We start from the raw sequence: 13,001 nt of genomic DNA, 5'->3' as shown, positions 1-13,001 counted from the left end.
TATGTTTGTGGCGGATGTTTAAAAATTGTAGAGAAGAAAGAGGAGATAGAAAATTGAATAAAAGTGAATATTTGGATCCTCTTTTATGATAATATTTGGATCTCTTTTATTTTAAGAAATATTTGGGTGAAAATCAAACTATAGTTTTAAAAGCGATTTTACAGTGTTTGAAGTAAGTATATGAGAAAAGTTTTATCTTTATTTACTTGAAAATATTTTTTTAAAATACTTTTGAAACATTCTAAACACTTTTAAAAGAAACAGACTTTGCCTTATGGAATGCTGATTTTAAGGCTGAAGAACTCATTCTAGTCTCAACACTCAACGTATAGGTAGATGGATGGCTGGAATCAAGCGTGAACTAACAAAAGTGAATCCACCTTTTTTCTCGGGTCCAAATCCGTAATCACATTAAAGTCTTTGTCACACTCTTTAAAGCCAGATTATATTGATAAGAAGAATAAGGAAAATCACCCCAAAAAAAAAATCTTGAAAAATTGAAAAATTACACACATGGTCTTATTTATAAAAATTATTGTCAAAACCCATACTAATATTATAATGAGTTTCTATTTGTAATTTTTTTATTTTTAAGTTTTTTTTATGATTTTTCCTAAGAATAAAATGTATTTGGGAGTGACGGAGTGGAGGTGGCGGAGGCTGGCAGGGGATCAGAGTAGCGTGTTTTAGTAGCCATAATAGCCGGAGCAAAAAGTAACTTGGGGCGTAAGCTTTCATTCGGCGTGACGTTCAGCCTCCGTTTTCATTCGGCGTGACGTTCAGGTCCCCAGTTGCAACGTTTGACAAGATAAAACTCCTGTACAAAATTCCGTCTTTCGCTAGGAGGAAAACAAATCCGCAGAATTATACCCTTCAAACAACGAAACAATTATCAAACCACAAATCTCCAATCGCCAGCGATAGATCAAGTGGAAAGCAAAAGGCTGCTAACACACACACAGACGCACAGAGCGCCAAGGAAGAGGATAACATAGCTGCGTCAATAGTAATAGATTGACCGGGAAACATCCTACATGGGGAGTACATTAATCTTTCCAGGAGCAGCCGAATTGCTAGTTACCCTACAAAATTGATGACGACCCCCTCGCTACTATAAATTCAGTATTTGTGCCCTCTATACAAAATCGAGCGTTTCTATCCACAATCTAGCAAGCCAACGAGCAAAGGTAATGCTGGCACTTGTAAAATCACCTCTGAAGCCGTTATCATGGCGTATTAACCTCCGTGTATGTACAGGTATAAGCCTAATAGTAGAAAGAATTATCCTTGGGATTGGGAGCATCTTTGCAGAGCATTGAACGAACTTCCATGATAGACCTAGGCGGCTCTAGGTCTTTCTCTTGCAATGTGTTTCCCAGAAGCTGCTGCAACTGTGAAGCAAAGGCATCGTCCAGAATCTGCACAGAAATATTCAGGCCAGAGATCAGAAGGTATATAACAGATATAGAAAGTGAAACACAGCTGAGAAAACAGAATTTTCAAAATTTAAAGTTGTCTAAATCATTGGATCCACACTCATTGAATTAAATTGGTTATAACGTTTGATATATCATTATCCAACAACATTGACAGCTTGATTGTATGCCAGAGGTCGAAAACCCCACATTGGCACCCTTCATATTACCCTAAATTTAGTCGCTACAATGCTAATACAGGGATCATCCCAAGCTTCACTTCTAGAGATGTCTCTAGAAGCATCTAGTGAAGTGGATCGTGGAAGAACACAGTTTCTAACCTCTTGATCTGATCATGAGAGTCAAACAGTCTTCATAAGCAAATAGACCCACACAGAAACCTTTTTTTTGGGTAGAAAAGTGAGAGAACCATGGACGGAAACCACTAATTTTTTTTTCTTTGTATTTTTTAAATAATAAAACAAATCCAGCAAAATGCGAACAGCACTATCTTTCATACACTATATACAAACAAATAACATTAGTTGCTGGTTAAATGGATCACTACACTTACAGAGACTGCAACCCTTGAGCCTTTGTACCACGATTTATTTTCTTTTCTGTTCTCCAAGAAACTTAAAATTTCCTGTTGAGACCAGAAAATACCAAAGACATTGATGATAAACATCGATAGCCTCAAATCTGCAATTTCAGCAAGGTGAGGAAGTCAAACACACAAGGGAACTTACCTGTCCCATACGGTCCCAATAACCTCGACAGATGGCAATGAAGACTTGGGTCTCAAAAATACTGTGAACATGACCTATGGTATTAATCAACAGGTCTTTGAACGGCTGCATTCTTGCTCTTAGATCAGATTCTACCACAGTTTCCTTTGAATCTTGAAGAATCTTTTTCAATTTTGTGGCATTCTGTAACTTTGTCTGGGAAAACATAAAACGATGCATCATGAATATTAAGAACAAAGGTGTGGCTCGACGAACATTATTTGAAAACTTGGTGAAACAAGAACGAAATATCTTGAACAGAAGGGTGCCGAAAATAGTAACTTCACAGTAGCAGAGATTACATGGGCAATTTGATTCCACTATGAATTCAGTAAAGTATATACTACTAGTTATATACAAAAAGTACTTCAACACAATTCAAGATAGGTTTCAGAACAGTGTAAACAATTAGATGCAAGCGTAACCATCATGAATGCATTGCTGCTCTACTTACATATGCTGGAGGTTTCATCAGAAATTTAGAATAAGCAATGCTCATCATGCCTGCCACTTCACAGGTCTCATGTACAATGCTCTACGAAAATCATCATATCATAAATTTAGAATAGAATAAGATTTTCCTCACTTATTGCATGATACTCACATTCTCAGCAAGTTTCTCCACGATAGCTTGCACATAGTTCCTGAACTTTGCTCTCAGCATCACTGTCACTTCACTGAGTCGTTCACCAGGTGCTATGTTTCCAACATTTGGTATGCATGAACCCCATGACTTGAACCGTGATTCTACCCTGGGACGCAAGATATCAAGCATTCTCTTGATGGAATTCAAAAGAACTCCTAGCTGAAAGAAGCAACAAAAGTTTGAATAACAAAGTACATGTCTGGAACATTGCACTTTCAAGATATTCTACTCACCTCATCAGGAACAACATAGGAGGATGCAGATCGTTTGGTAAGCTTCTGCACATACTTGAGCCCAAATTTCTTAGGGTTGATGTTTTCCTTGATTGGAGACAGCACATCCGCGTACTGTTTGTCTAAAGCTTCCACTATGGCTTTTTCAATATCAGCGATGGCCTGTTAACACAAACCAGAAAAAAGGAGTGCAATTAAAGCTTGCATATTCTCAGTTCTTTTTGGATCTATCAAATAATACCAAATTTATGGAAGAGGCCCAAAGATCAGAAAGAGAGGACAACAAAATAGGAGAAATGAAGATCCCTACTGACGTACATTCTCTAGAACCAAGGTATATTCCGGCCAGCGGCAAATAATGACCTCATAGTCTGTCAACGTTTCTTTCAGCCGTTCATACATGTCATCAACAAAAGGAGTAGTAGAATGTCGTGTTCTAACTCCTGACCATTTCACCTGCCAAGAATGGGGTCAAATCATCATTCATACATGATATAAATCAAGGAGTATAACAGGAGATTAAAAACAATACCTTATCCAGTTTGCTTGACTCAAGCAAAGATAGGCGTTTATCTTGGATCCAGACAAGAATATACAAGTGGAACAATTCTTTTGCATCTACTCCGCCTTTGACAGGACTGAAAGAAATTGGGTAAAAAAGTTTATGTTATTCAGAGTTATAGAAATTTGATTGCCAAGATAAATATGGCTATATATACTCTAAACATCAACAGTTACCTGAGATTCCAGCTGGTAAGATCCCTTTGAAAATCTGATGTTGCAATAACAAGTTCTGCTACAGGTGGTGAAGGTCCTGCGGGCGGACAAGCAATGAGGAAATCACGTAATCTATTGCAAAGTTCAGTGCTGTATATGGATGCAGAAAGATTTGGTAGGTCCACGAAGCTGCAAAATATATGGAGGGGGGAAAAACAATTTAGAACCTTTAATTGACATTAATCGCTTTGAAATTTAACATGGAGAAATGCAAGCACGAGATATAAGCACCTCAAATGCTTCAGACGAAGAGTACCAGAGAATAATTCCTCTACAAATGAACCAAGTCTCTTAATGCCGATTAAGTGATGATAATATTAAAGAAATGACAAACAAAACCATTCTTCTCTTCTGTTACTGAATAAGCCTTTAAGAATGACATCAACTACAACCCAATTTATTGTTGTTTGCTTGTTCTGTCTCATGATCAGTTAAGACTACTGCAGTACTGCTACCTCTGCCTTTCTTAAAGTTCACATGAACGGTGATTATGCTCTCATTCAGTCTCAAATTATGAGTATTAACTAATAAGGACTTGAATAGTGTACTGAATTTGGTAAGAAGCAAAAGCATACTGCTTTATCATCGCCAAGTTAATAAGATACTCATTTAACTAAATACTACGCTAAAAAATCGAATTTTCTATTAAAGAAAGGCAGTATCTATAATAATGATCAACAGCAACCGCATTAGGTAGTTTTATTCAGAGCCAATTACAATAGATATAAATAGCATGAAATACATGCACTGCGTTAGTATTTTATATAAGTAGTAGTAGTAGTAGTGGGAGTACTGGTAGTGGTAGTAGTAGTAGAACAATAGTTATCTAGGCATCAAAATTATAAGATGAAATCATAAGCACATCCGCAAGAGTGTTGGTTCTGAACACTAGCAAGTTGTAACCTAAGCTTGCAAGACAAGAATCAACAGACAATCAGTGATAACTCGATCTGAATTTGACAAAACGAGACAATTCACCGCAGATATATCTTGACAGGAAAGAAAAACAGCTTATTATACATTCTTCGAGGCCAATCAACTGATTCGGTTAGTTTTCAATATTTCAGCACTGTCCATCATAAAATTACACAGCAGCGCCACAAATAGACATGACCCTGAACCAAACTTCCAATTAATTAGAAACAGACAAGATGACGTGAGAAATAACTAATACCTGGGAAGTATATTTTGATTCAAAATCTGGATGTCAGCAAAGATCTCGTTTCTAAGATTTAAGCATAGGGTTTTCATTTTGTGGTAAGCAGTAGACGTGGACACACTGTCCATTAGATGGCCTTCATTATTGTTTGAAACATATTCATCTGTTTCAGTCAGGAACCTTCTGGACCTCTTTTTTGCAGCAACCTGGGGAGATACAAGTAGTGAGTGAAGCAAATATGGCATATACTTGGCAAGGGTCATCATGATAATCTCAAGTTTCACACTTTCACTAACCTGAAAATAGTGACAGAAAGCTGTTTGAGCCTCAGGAGATAATATATCATGAAGAAGCTTATAGAGTCTGACAGCAGGCTCCAATGCAGGTGCTGCAACACCAGAAGCAGGTCTGAAAACCTCCGTGATACCACAAAAAGATGATTCATCAAGTGACTTGTAATTCTCAAAAACAAGAGTGAGTATCTGTTCAATTTGATCCTTAGTCTCTCCAAGTATTCGGTTCTGATCAGAATAACCAAAATGCACACTATGTTAGGCCAGAAAGAGCTCAAACATATTAATTAAAATGTTGCTCATGTTACGGTGGCATTATCAATAAAACTATAAAAGCAGAGCACACAAAGTCTTGAAGTTACATCACTCGACTGAGTTATTTCAATAGTACCTCCTGGTGGCTCAAAGAGGACTTGCTGTTGCCGTTCATGATAACAGGCGATAGCAAATCACACACCAAGTTGAGGCAGTCAGCTGTCGGGGTAGCTACATCCATTACGTAAGATAGGTACCTAATTGTATAGAAAAATGAGGAGCATCACATGCATAATGAATAAGAAAAGCATCAAAGAGCGAATTTATTAGATTTAATACTTCTACCTACAGCATTCAAGGGGAAAAAATAGAAAATTAACATCCAATTACCTTAACCTGGTATATATCTCAGACACCCCATAATATGATGCAAATTCTGTTAAAAGCCATTTCCATGGACCATGTAACAGTAGGTTCCTCTGTTGAAAGCCATGAACTTTCATTGCAACTTCTAAAACTAAGTCATATGCTACTGTCTCTGCCACAGAGCCACACTATAATCACAAGAAAGAGACAAGAGTGTAACTACTTGAGGAAAAGTATAATAAGAAACTCACAATTTACATAATAAAATACCCTTTGGGGGGGAAAACACTAAAACCAAACGGTTAATAAATTATTTTTTTTTCTTGCCACTTATTAAAGCTTTTATCTGCCCTCATCTGATAGTTGCCGAGACTACAAGGATATGTCTGAAATGCCTTTCAATCCAGATTTCTGCCAGGGATAATAGAAGAGGAAGGTGGTATTTAGTAGGATCTAAAAACTGCATTAAATACTTTATAATATCTTTTTGACAGCGCCAAGAAATAGTGTCTCCCAAGTAAAGTTAGTTGAAGAAGTCTTATCACAGCTTCTAACTGTAATTAATAAAGCAAGCGTATCAGAAGCCCAAGAAAATTATTTGGAGATAACACTGCCCTTTAAGCAGTTCCTCAGTTCCCGATTCATGGCAAGTATGCAAAATGAGGAGGTAAATCCCGCATGTATTGCCCGCGCATGATACACAGTCAGGGTTTAAGGCAAACAGCTCATAAACTCTGCTTACGTTCATAGTAGCTAACCTTGGGATGACTAGTGTCATCTGAACTTGTTGAATAATTTATATACAGTTGTATCTTGCCCACAAGGTTGTGCTCTCGCCCATGATAAATGTTCCACCAGCGTAACTTGTCAGCCTGCATTCAGATTGCTCATGAGCTGGCGTAATTATCATCATTCGATGTAAGAATGCATTAGGAGTATGTGTTGTGAATGTGCTTGCTGGCAAAAGGTATTTATGTATTTTGGGTATCTAAAATGCACAGGTGGTGTGCCCACTTCAGCATGTGCCAATTCTTTATTTCCTCCAAAAAAAAAAAAAGGTGTAACAGGATCCATCATCATATAATGCACTCAGGATCACCTGAGTGTTTTTCCATTTTCCATCAATTCTGTTATTTGCTTCTCTACTTCCTCGAAGAACACAAATAAAATCACTAAAAAGAAAATGCAATAGAAAATATTACCGGGTCATCAGCAATATTAGCCACTTGGACAAGAACGCAGCCAAAATGCTTCCCCTTGGAATCTTGGACTTCAACAAGCAGATCATCTCCTAGGCTATCTGGAAAACTGTAAAGTACTCAGCAGTTTGTTCAGAAATTACAGTCATAAAAGACTAAGAAACACGACTTACAACAAGTGGGTTTCACATGATCCGGGCTGCGTTCTGATGGCATCTTCTTCAGTCATGCTTTTAAGTCTTAACAAACATGAGTACGTTTCTGTATATATAATAGACAGAAAAGTTTACAGAGTAAGGATAAACAATAGATTAATACTTTATAAGGGAAAAAATGAGAATGGAGCAGGCAGGATTTCACAGCTATTATCAGAACACGTACTTCATGAATGCAAACAACAAACATGCAAGGGTCATAGAAGAGAGAATTAAAGAGTGAAGACTTCCAGAAACACAAAGAAATTGTTGCATTGTTACTATAACATAAAATAAAAGAAAATTTAACAAGAAAATTAATACACCATAAATAATTATTGCAGTGAAATTGAAAGGACCAAATTGTGACAGGTGCGTGCAAAATTAATACTTTTACAACCTATTTCCCACATAAAATAACTTGGCAGCTTAGGTATTAAGCACCTGATGTCATTCTAAGTTTTTTAATTCTTTGACTGCCAATTATAAGAATTAAAATAAGCTCATAAGAAAAGAATAAAAGGCAGCAGCCAGGTTCAATAAGAGGCCCAAACTCAGCTAATGCATCCTTGTGTCAAGCACATGATCACATACTAAATTTATAACGAATCATAGTAGCTATTAAAAATGAAGAAATTTCTCCAACAGCTCCCCACTTTCACTGAATCAACTGCTACATTTTACAATTCAAGCAACTTTCTCACGAGACTGGGGCGGCAGGACAGAATAAAATAACAACAATCAGCACCCACAGGAATAAAAATGCAGAGATCATAATTAAATCTTGATAGGCTGCAAAAGAATGCATAAAAAAATTGCATCTTCACATACCTTGCACAACTTCATATGATGATGGAGAGTTCCGGAGAGTTTTAACACCAGCTTTTAGGAGTCCAGACACCTGCTGTATATATCTGGTGCTGGCATGTACATATGCTAAACTTCGCCTTGCAAAGGAACCATTCACTGGTACACGTGGGGCAAATCGAATTTTTCTGAGGGATTCCCATCCAGAAGAGAGTGTAGACTGCAGACTGGAAAAATGGTGTTGCATGGACTCCATTTTAATTTTAGGTGCCCTTAAAGATGAGATGCTACAGCCAGAAGGGGGTTCCAAGCCCAGTTTGACTTTCCGTACTGCACGGAAAAACAATCTCAGCAGAAACTTCATATGAAGAAATTAGATTATTCAATAATCAAAACTGACATTAAAATCAACCTTGCACTTTCATCTTTCCAATGAGTTTTTTATGTTTTAGTGCAACGCCCTCACTGAAAAGCTCTGAATTTTGTTTCACCATTAGTTCATCTTCCGACTGTAACAAGACTTGCCGCAATCTACAATGTAATACATATACATAATTCCAATAAGAGTGGAGAGCACAACATCACATAAATGAGAATTTGAGACTAAAAGTCAGGACCCTGGCTACCGATATTTAGTTTCAGCAATTTCAGTTAACCTAAGATTCCTTATCATACAATTATAAGTCCATGACAATAACAAATAGTTTATATCTATTTTAGAATCTCACATGGCCAGACGGATGCTCCCCACTTTAAAAGACACAGCGTGTTATATGGGTCTTCAGGGATCAAATAGCAGAATAAAGAAAGGTTCATCTTTACATGACAGAATTAATGAGATCAAGGGAAAGAGTTCAAACTCACCCGAATGTATCCCTTAGTAGCGCACATTCATTTTCTAGAAACATAGGAGCTTCCATGCATTGCATTGCCCAAGCATGAAGACAAAGACGCACACAAGCATCATAGGCTATAACAGCATGCCATGGCCCAAGGGAGCTGAAATGGATGCACATAGGCACATAGTTAATGAATGCAAACTAGAAGAACACCTCCCCCACTCATCAGCACAGTTCACCTAAATGATACCTTGCATGAAAGGTTGGAACACGAGCAGGTTGAGAACTTGAAGATGCAACAGCCTCTGAACCAGCAGCAGTTCTGTAACATTTATACTTCAAAATAAGTCGATACTGAATGTATACAGACATGAACATGTTGTGACTAGAAAGTCAATGAATTTTGTAAGAGGCAGACAGAAGAGCCTAGAGATATGCTTGTTCTCATCAAATACACAAACCTGACATATTGGCCAGGATTCTCATTTCTACCGTTCACTGTCTTGTCCTCAGGCATAGATTTGAAAGGGCTCGTCTCATTCCCAGTAGAAAACCCTCGTGAGTCTGCCGTATGAAGAGCTGCATGAGCTCTAGAAGCTGCAATTTTCTCAGACGTTTGCTTGATTTCTTGACCAGAACTGCAAAATGGGGGAGCACTTGGAATGTCTTCACCATCACCTTCATCATCATCACCATCGGACAATCTTCCATTCTAAGTGTTTTCATACAAAAATTGTGAGTTTAGGTCAATTGCTGACGTAAGACAAAGTGCATTTGAAGATGGTAGCAGAAGCTAAAGAAGAGAAAATTTTTAAAGCACGTTCAAAGACGACAACCATGCCTGAGTAAAAATCTAGTGGTTGACTTTCCTTAGTTTTTTTCAGTTTTCTTTTTCTTTTCTTTCTTTCTTGTTTTTTTTTCCCCAGTGAAAGATGCACACAGGAAACCATTTTTGCTCATTCTCACCATGATGCAGGTCCTTAATCTTCTAAAAAAAAATATAAAGAAGGTTCAACAAGACAATCGGCAATCATACAAAGCAGATAAATGAATATTAAATTGCAAACCTGCACCTAATTTTGGAAGCTGAAAATGTAATTAATAATCTATCACGTTACAGCCATCCACTTGAGTTGATCATATTAGTATGTTACCGCATACCTTTTCAGTAGCATGGTTCACATTCATCCTTAAAGGCACACTAGAAGTATACCCCTCTGAAAGATAAGTTCTTGTCTTTGATACAGTGCCATTGACGCTTCCTACAAGTGTGGTAGAGAATTCTGAGCTTGCAGCAGAATCTGATGACTCGTCCTCTGTAAAATTACTCTGCACTGCATTCCTAGCTCCCCCCATCCGGGGATTTCTCACAACGCCAGGTCTTCTAACCGCTGTTTCCCTAGAGGAATTCACCTCAGAAAACGTATAGTCACTATCATATGGGGATGGCCTTTGCGCGAAATTCCTGTATCTGTCACCGGCGCCATTGGGGACTCTGTGGTCTTGGGGAGATGAATCCAAAGAATATCTGCCACCATAAACTTCATCTTCTGAGTCACTGGCATCATTATCAGAATTAGTACCACTATCATCAACCCCACCAGGAATTGCATTAGCAGGAAGATGACCACTTCTGAATTTTGCTGGTGGTGGTAACCCAAATGCTCTAGCGCCACCGCTCTTCATCCCGCCAACAGGATCAATTCGAGATCTCAAACTTGAATCAGAAAACGGAATTTCCTTCTGGACACCAACAAAATCAGAACTTAGAGAGATCAGTGTACATTTACAGAAACACGCGCTATTATTCAGAAACCCAAACTTTGAGGCAATAGCAAGGGGAATGAGTGAAGATCGATAAGTAGAATGTTGGGAGAAAGAGAAAAAGAAGAAACAAATCAATGAAGCTGACCTCTCGAACCCAACGAACCGCACTCTTGTCAAGTCCTTCAGTAAACATGGTCGTGGCTTGGTCTTCGCCTGCAGCAGTAACCGAATCCAGATAACCTTCGCTCCAAATTCACAACCTCGACCCTCAAGCAAATGCACATAAACTGTGAAGCTTGGACTAAAAAACAATGCTTCACATATGAATTGAAGTAAAGGGTTTTAATGCAGAGAGAGGCAAGTAGAAGCAATGTCAAAGCAAAGCTTTGAGATTATCAGCCTAGGAACACTGCAACACGATCAATGAGAGAAAGAGGAGAGAGGAAAAAAAGGGTTTGCTTCCTCAAAAAGCTTCCTTCGTTCAGCTCTCTGAGAAGGAGAGACCCACAAAAGCACCTCCGCGAGCCTCTTGGGTGGATTTTCAGATCACTTCCCGTGCTCTGTGTGTAGTATACTGATGAACATATTTCGATGACCCTTCGGGGACGTCCGATAAAATATATTTCGACCTTTGACAGATTTTGCTAGATTTATTCCCCAAAAAAAAATGTTAAATTTCCTCGACCAATGGACTGTAATAAAGAGTCGGATCCGAGCATTTTAATACTCCTCTGATCCTAATTATAAGATCCAATTAACTTATTTGAGGAGATTAAGGAAGTAAGTTAAATTGGTTATTTATAATAAATAAGTGTTGTCATTCCTAAAATATCCTTGCTAATTAAGTATATTGGCTAAAACTATCATTATTAGAAGGATTATCTTGGAAAAAAATGCATAAATATAAGAGACAAAATGGATTGGGGTCTTATAATTAGGACCAAATAAAAAGTCAAATAGGGTCTTATAATAAGGATCGGAGGAGTAGTACGGGAATTTTATTATTTTAATAATTATCAATAATATGGTAAATGGCAGGTCCGTGGCGGTGCGCCATTTTTGCCGACTGAAAACGACGACGTATGCAAGAAATGATGACAGTAGGGCGATGAGATCACAAGTTCGCTGTAGGAAGAAGGAAGAAAAGTACTCTCCCTCTTTGTTACCATCAAGAAAAGTCCTCTCCTACTAAAATAAAAAGCAAAGTAAAGAAAGAAGGTTCTCTGACCAGACGGGCTCCTAAGTGGTCCGAAAATAAAGCGCATGTTGCTTATACTTCGCGCGAGTAGCAGCGAGAGTTAAGTAAAGTAACGAGATTTTCTGACGTGGCAAAGCGATGGGCCGTTTCAATAGGGTTGCCCTTAATCTGTTAATTAATTAATATCATTGCAGGACTAAAACAGTCGAACGTTGCTGTAATTTTATGCTGCTGAGAATAAAAATAAAATACTGAGAAGAGTCGCCCCATTAGTCGCATTATGCACATGGTGGTGGGTCCCACTTTGCTTGCACCTTTTTTGTTTCGTTCTTGCTGCTCGGCTACTTGCCAAATTGCTGGCTAGCAGAACTAGCAATAACAGCTCGGAGCGTTGGTCCGTCGGGTGAACCGACCCGTGTCCGCCCCAAGCCAGTGAGTCAGAAGGTGATGGAGGTCAAGCCAGGAGGAGCCAAAAAAAAAAAAAAAGACTTCGGTCAGAGTCCATGACGATGACCCGGTGAAATATGCGAGTGAATAAAGGGGGGAATGTAGACGACACTTTTCATCTGGAATTTCTGAAAGGGTCTCCCAATCACAGCAGTTATATAATGTGACTTTGATTTTTCTTTTAACTCATTCATTCTCAAAGCTAAAATTACGAGGTTGACGCAATTGAAGCAGGTAGGTCCTTAAGCATTAAGCTACTGATTCCGACAACGACACCAAACAGTCATCAGAACTATAAAAACATATCCGATAAAAGTTAACTTAAATGTGATTTAACCCCACGCTGGCTCTGATGTTGAGGACCCAACTCAAGCACCTGAATTAGCGAAAGCAAAGATAGGACGGGGGAGAAATTACCGTATGTCCAAAAAATGCGTTCGGAATTACGCAGCAACAAGAGAGAGCACAGCCATTACACCGATTCTTCGAGGAGGAGAAATCAGATGGGAATGTTATTGCTGCCATGCAATCACTTTTTTTGGTGGGAACGAATTATCAAATATAATCCAACCATGAATAGTAGAAAATTAAAATTGTCAAGTAGCGTGCGAAAGTTTT

The 13,001-nt window shown here is 38.3% G+C and overlaps 1 protein-coding gene across 3 annotated transcripts; it reads right to left on the bottom strand.

The window, feature by feature from the left end:
• Positions 1 to 834: 834 nt before the first annotated feature.
• Positions 835 to 11,381, bottom strand: LOC114757289 (uncharacterized). Of its 3 annotated transcripts, XR_003741546.1 has the most exons (23): positions 10,884 to 11,381; positions 10,133 to 10,714; positions 9,433 to 9,683; positions 9,222 to 9,293; positions 8,997 to 9,131; positions 8,545 to 8,663; positions 8,157 to 8,462; positions 7,305 to 7,392; positions 7,135 to 7,240; positions 6,691 to 6,804; positions 5,957 to 6,120; positions 5,703 to 5,823; positions 5,315 to 5,539; positions 5,034 to 5,224; positions 3,821 to 3,988; positions 3,615 to 3,720; positions 3,401 to 3,538; positions 3,083 to 3,244; positions 2,808 to 3,008; positions 2,165 to 2,359; positions 1,990 to 2,061; positions 969 to 1,418; positions 835 to 905 (listed from the first exon to the last, which is right to left on the bottom strand). XR_003741546.1 is itself a non-coding variant. In XM_028946290.1 (22 exons), exons 1-22 carry the CDS (start codon positions 10,929 to 10,931, stop codon positions 1,266 to 1,268), a joined length of 3,717 nt encoding a protein of 1,238 aa, XP_028802123.1. In that variant the 5' UTR covers positions 10,932 to 11,381; the 3' UTR covers positions 835 to 1,265. The 3 variants fall into 3 exon arrangements, 1 of the variants encoding a protein (XP_028802123.1); XR_003741547.1 differs by lacking the exon at positions 6,691 to 6,804; XM_028946290.1 differs by having other exon boundaries at positions 835 to 1,418.
• Between the last annotated feature and the right edge of the window lie 1,620 nt (positions 11,382 to 13,001).

Source organism: Neltuma alba, unplaced genomic scaffold (genome assembly GCF_004799145.2).
Source record: "Neltuma alba isolate B1F8T4 unplaced genomic scaffold, ASM479914v2 tig00010592_pilon, whole genome shotgun sequence".
NCBI lineage: Eukaryota > Viridiplantae > Streptophyta > Magnoliopsida > Fabales > Fabaceae > Neltuma > Neltuma alba.
Note: the sequence above shows the minus strand (reverse complement) of the source record. Positions and strands in the feature narration are given on the sequence as shown.

Coding starts and splice junctions, on each gene's coding strand:
- LOC114757289 (XM_028946290.1), bottom strand. CDS start 10,931: ATGTTTACTGAAGGACTTGACAAGAGTGCGGTTCGTTGGGTTCGAGAG. Junction 5,824..5,956: donor GAGATATATACCAGGTTAAG/GTAATTGGATGT, acceptor CTATACAATTAG/GTACCTATCTTACGTAATGG. Junction 3,245..3,400: donor ATACCTTGGTTCTAGAGAAT/GTACGTCAGTAG, acceptor TTGTGTTAACAG/GCCATCGCTGATATTGAAAA.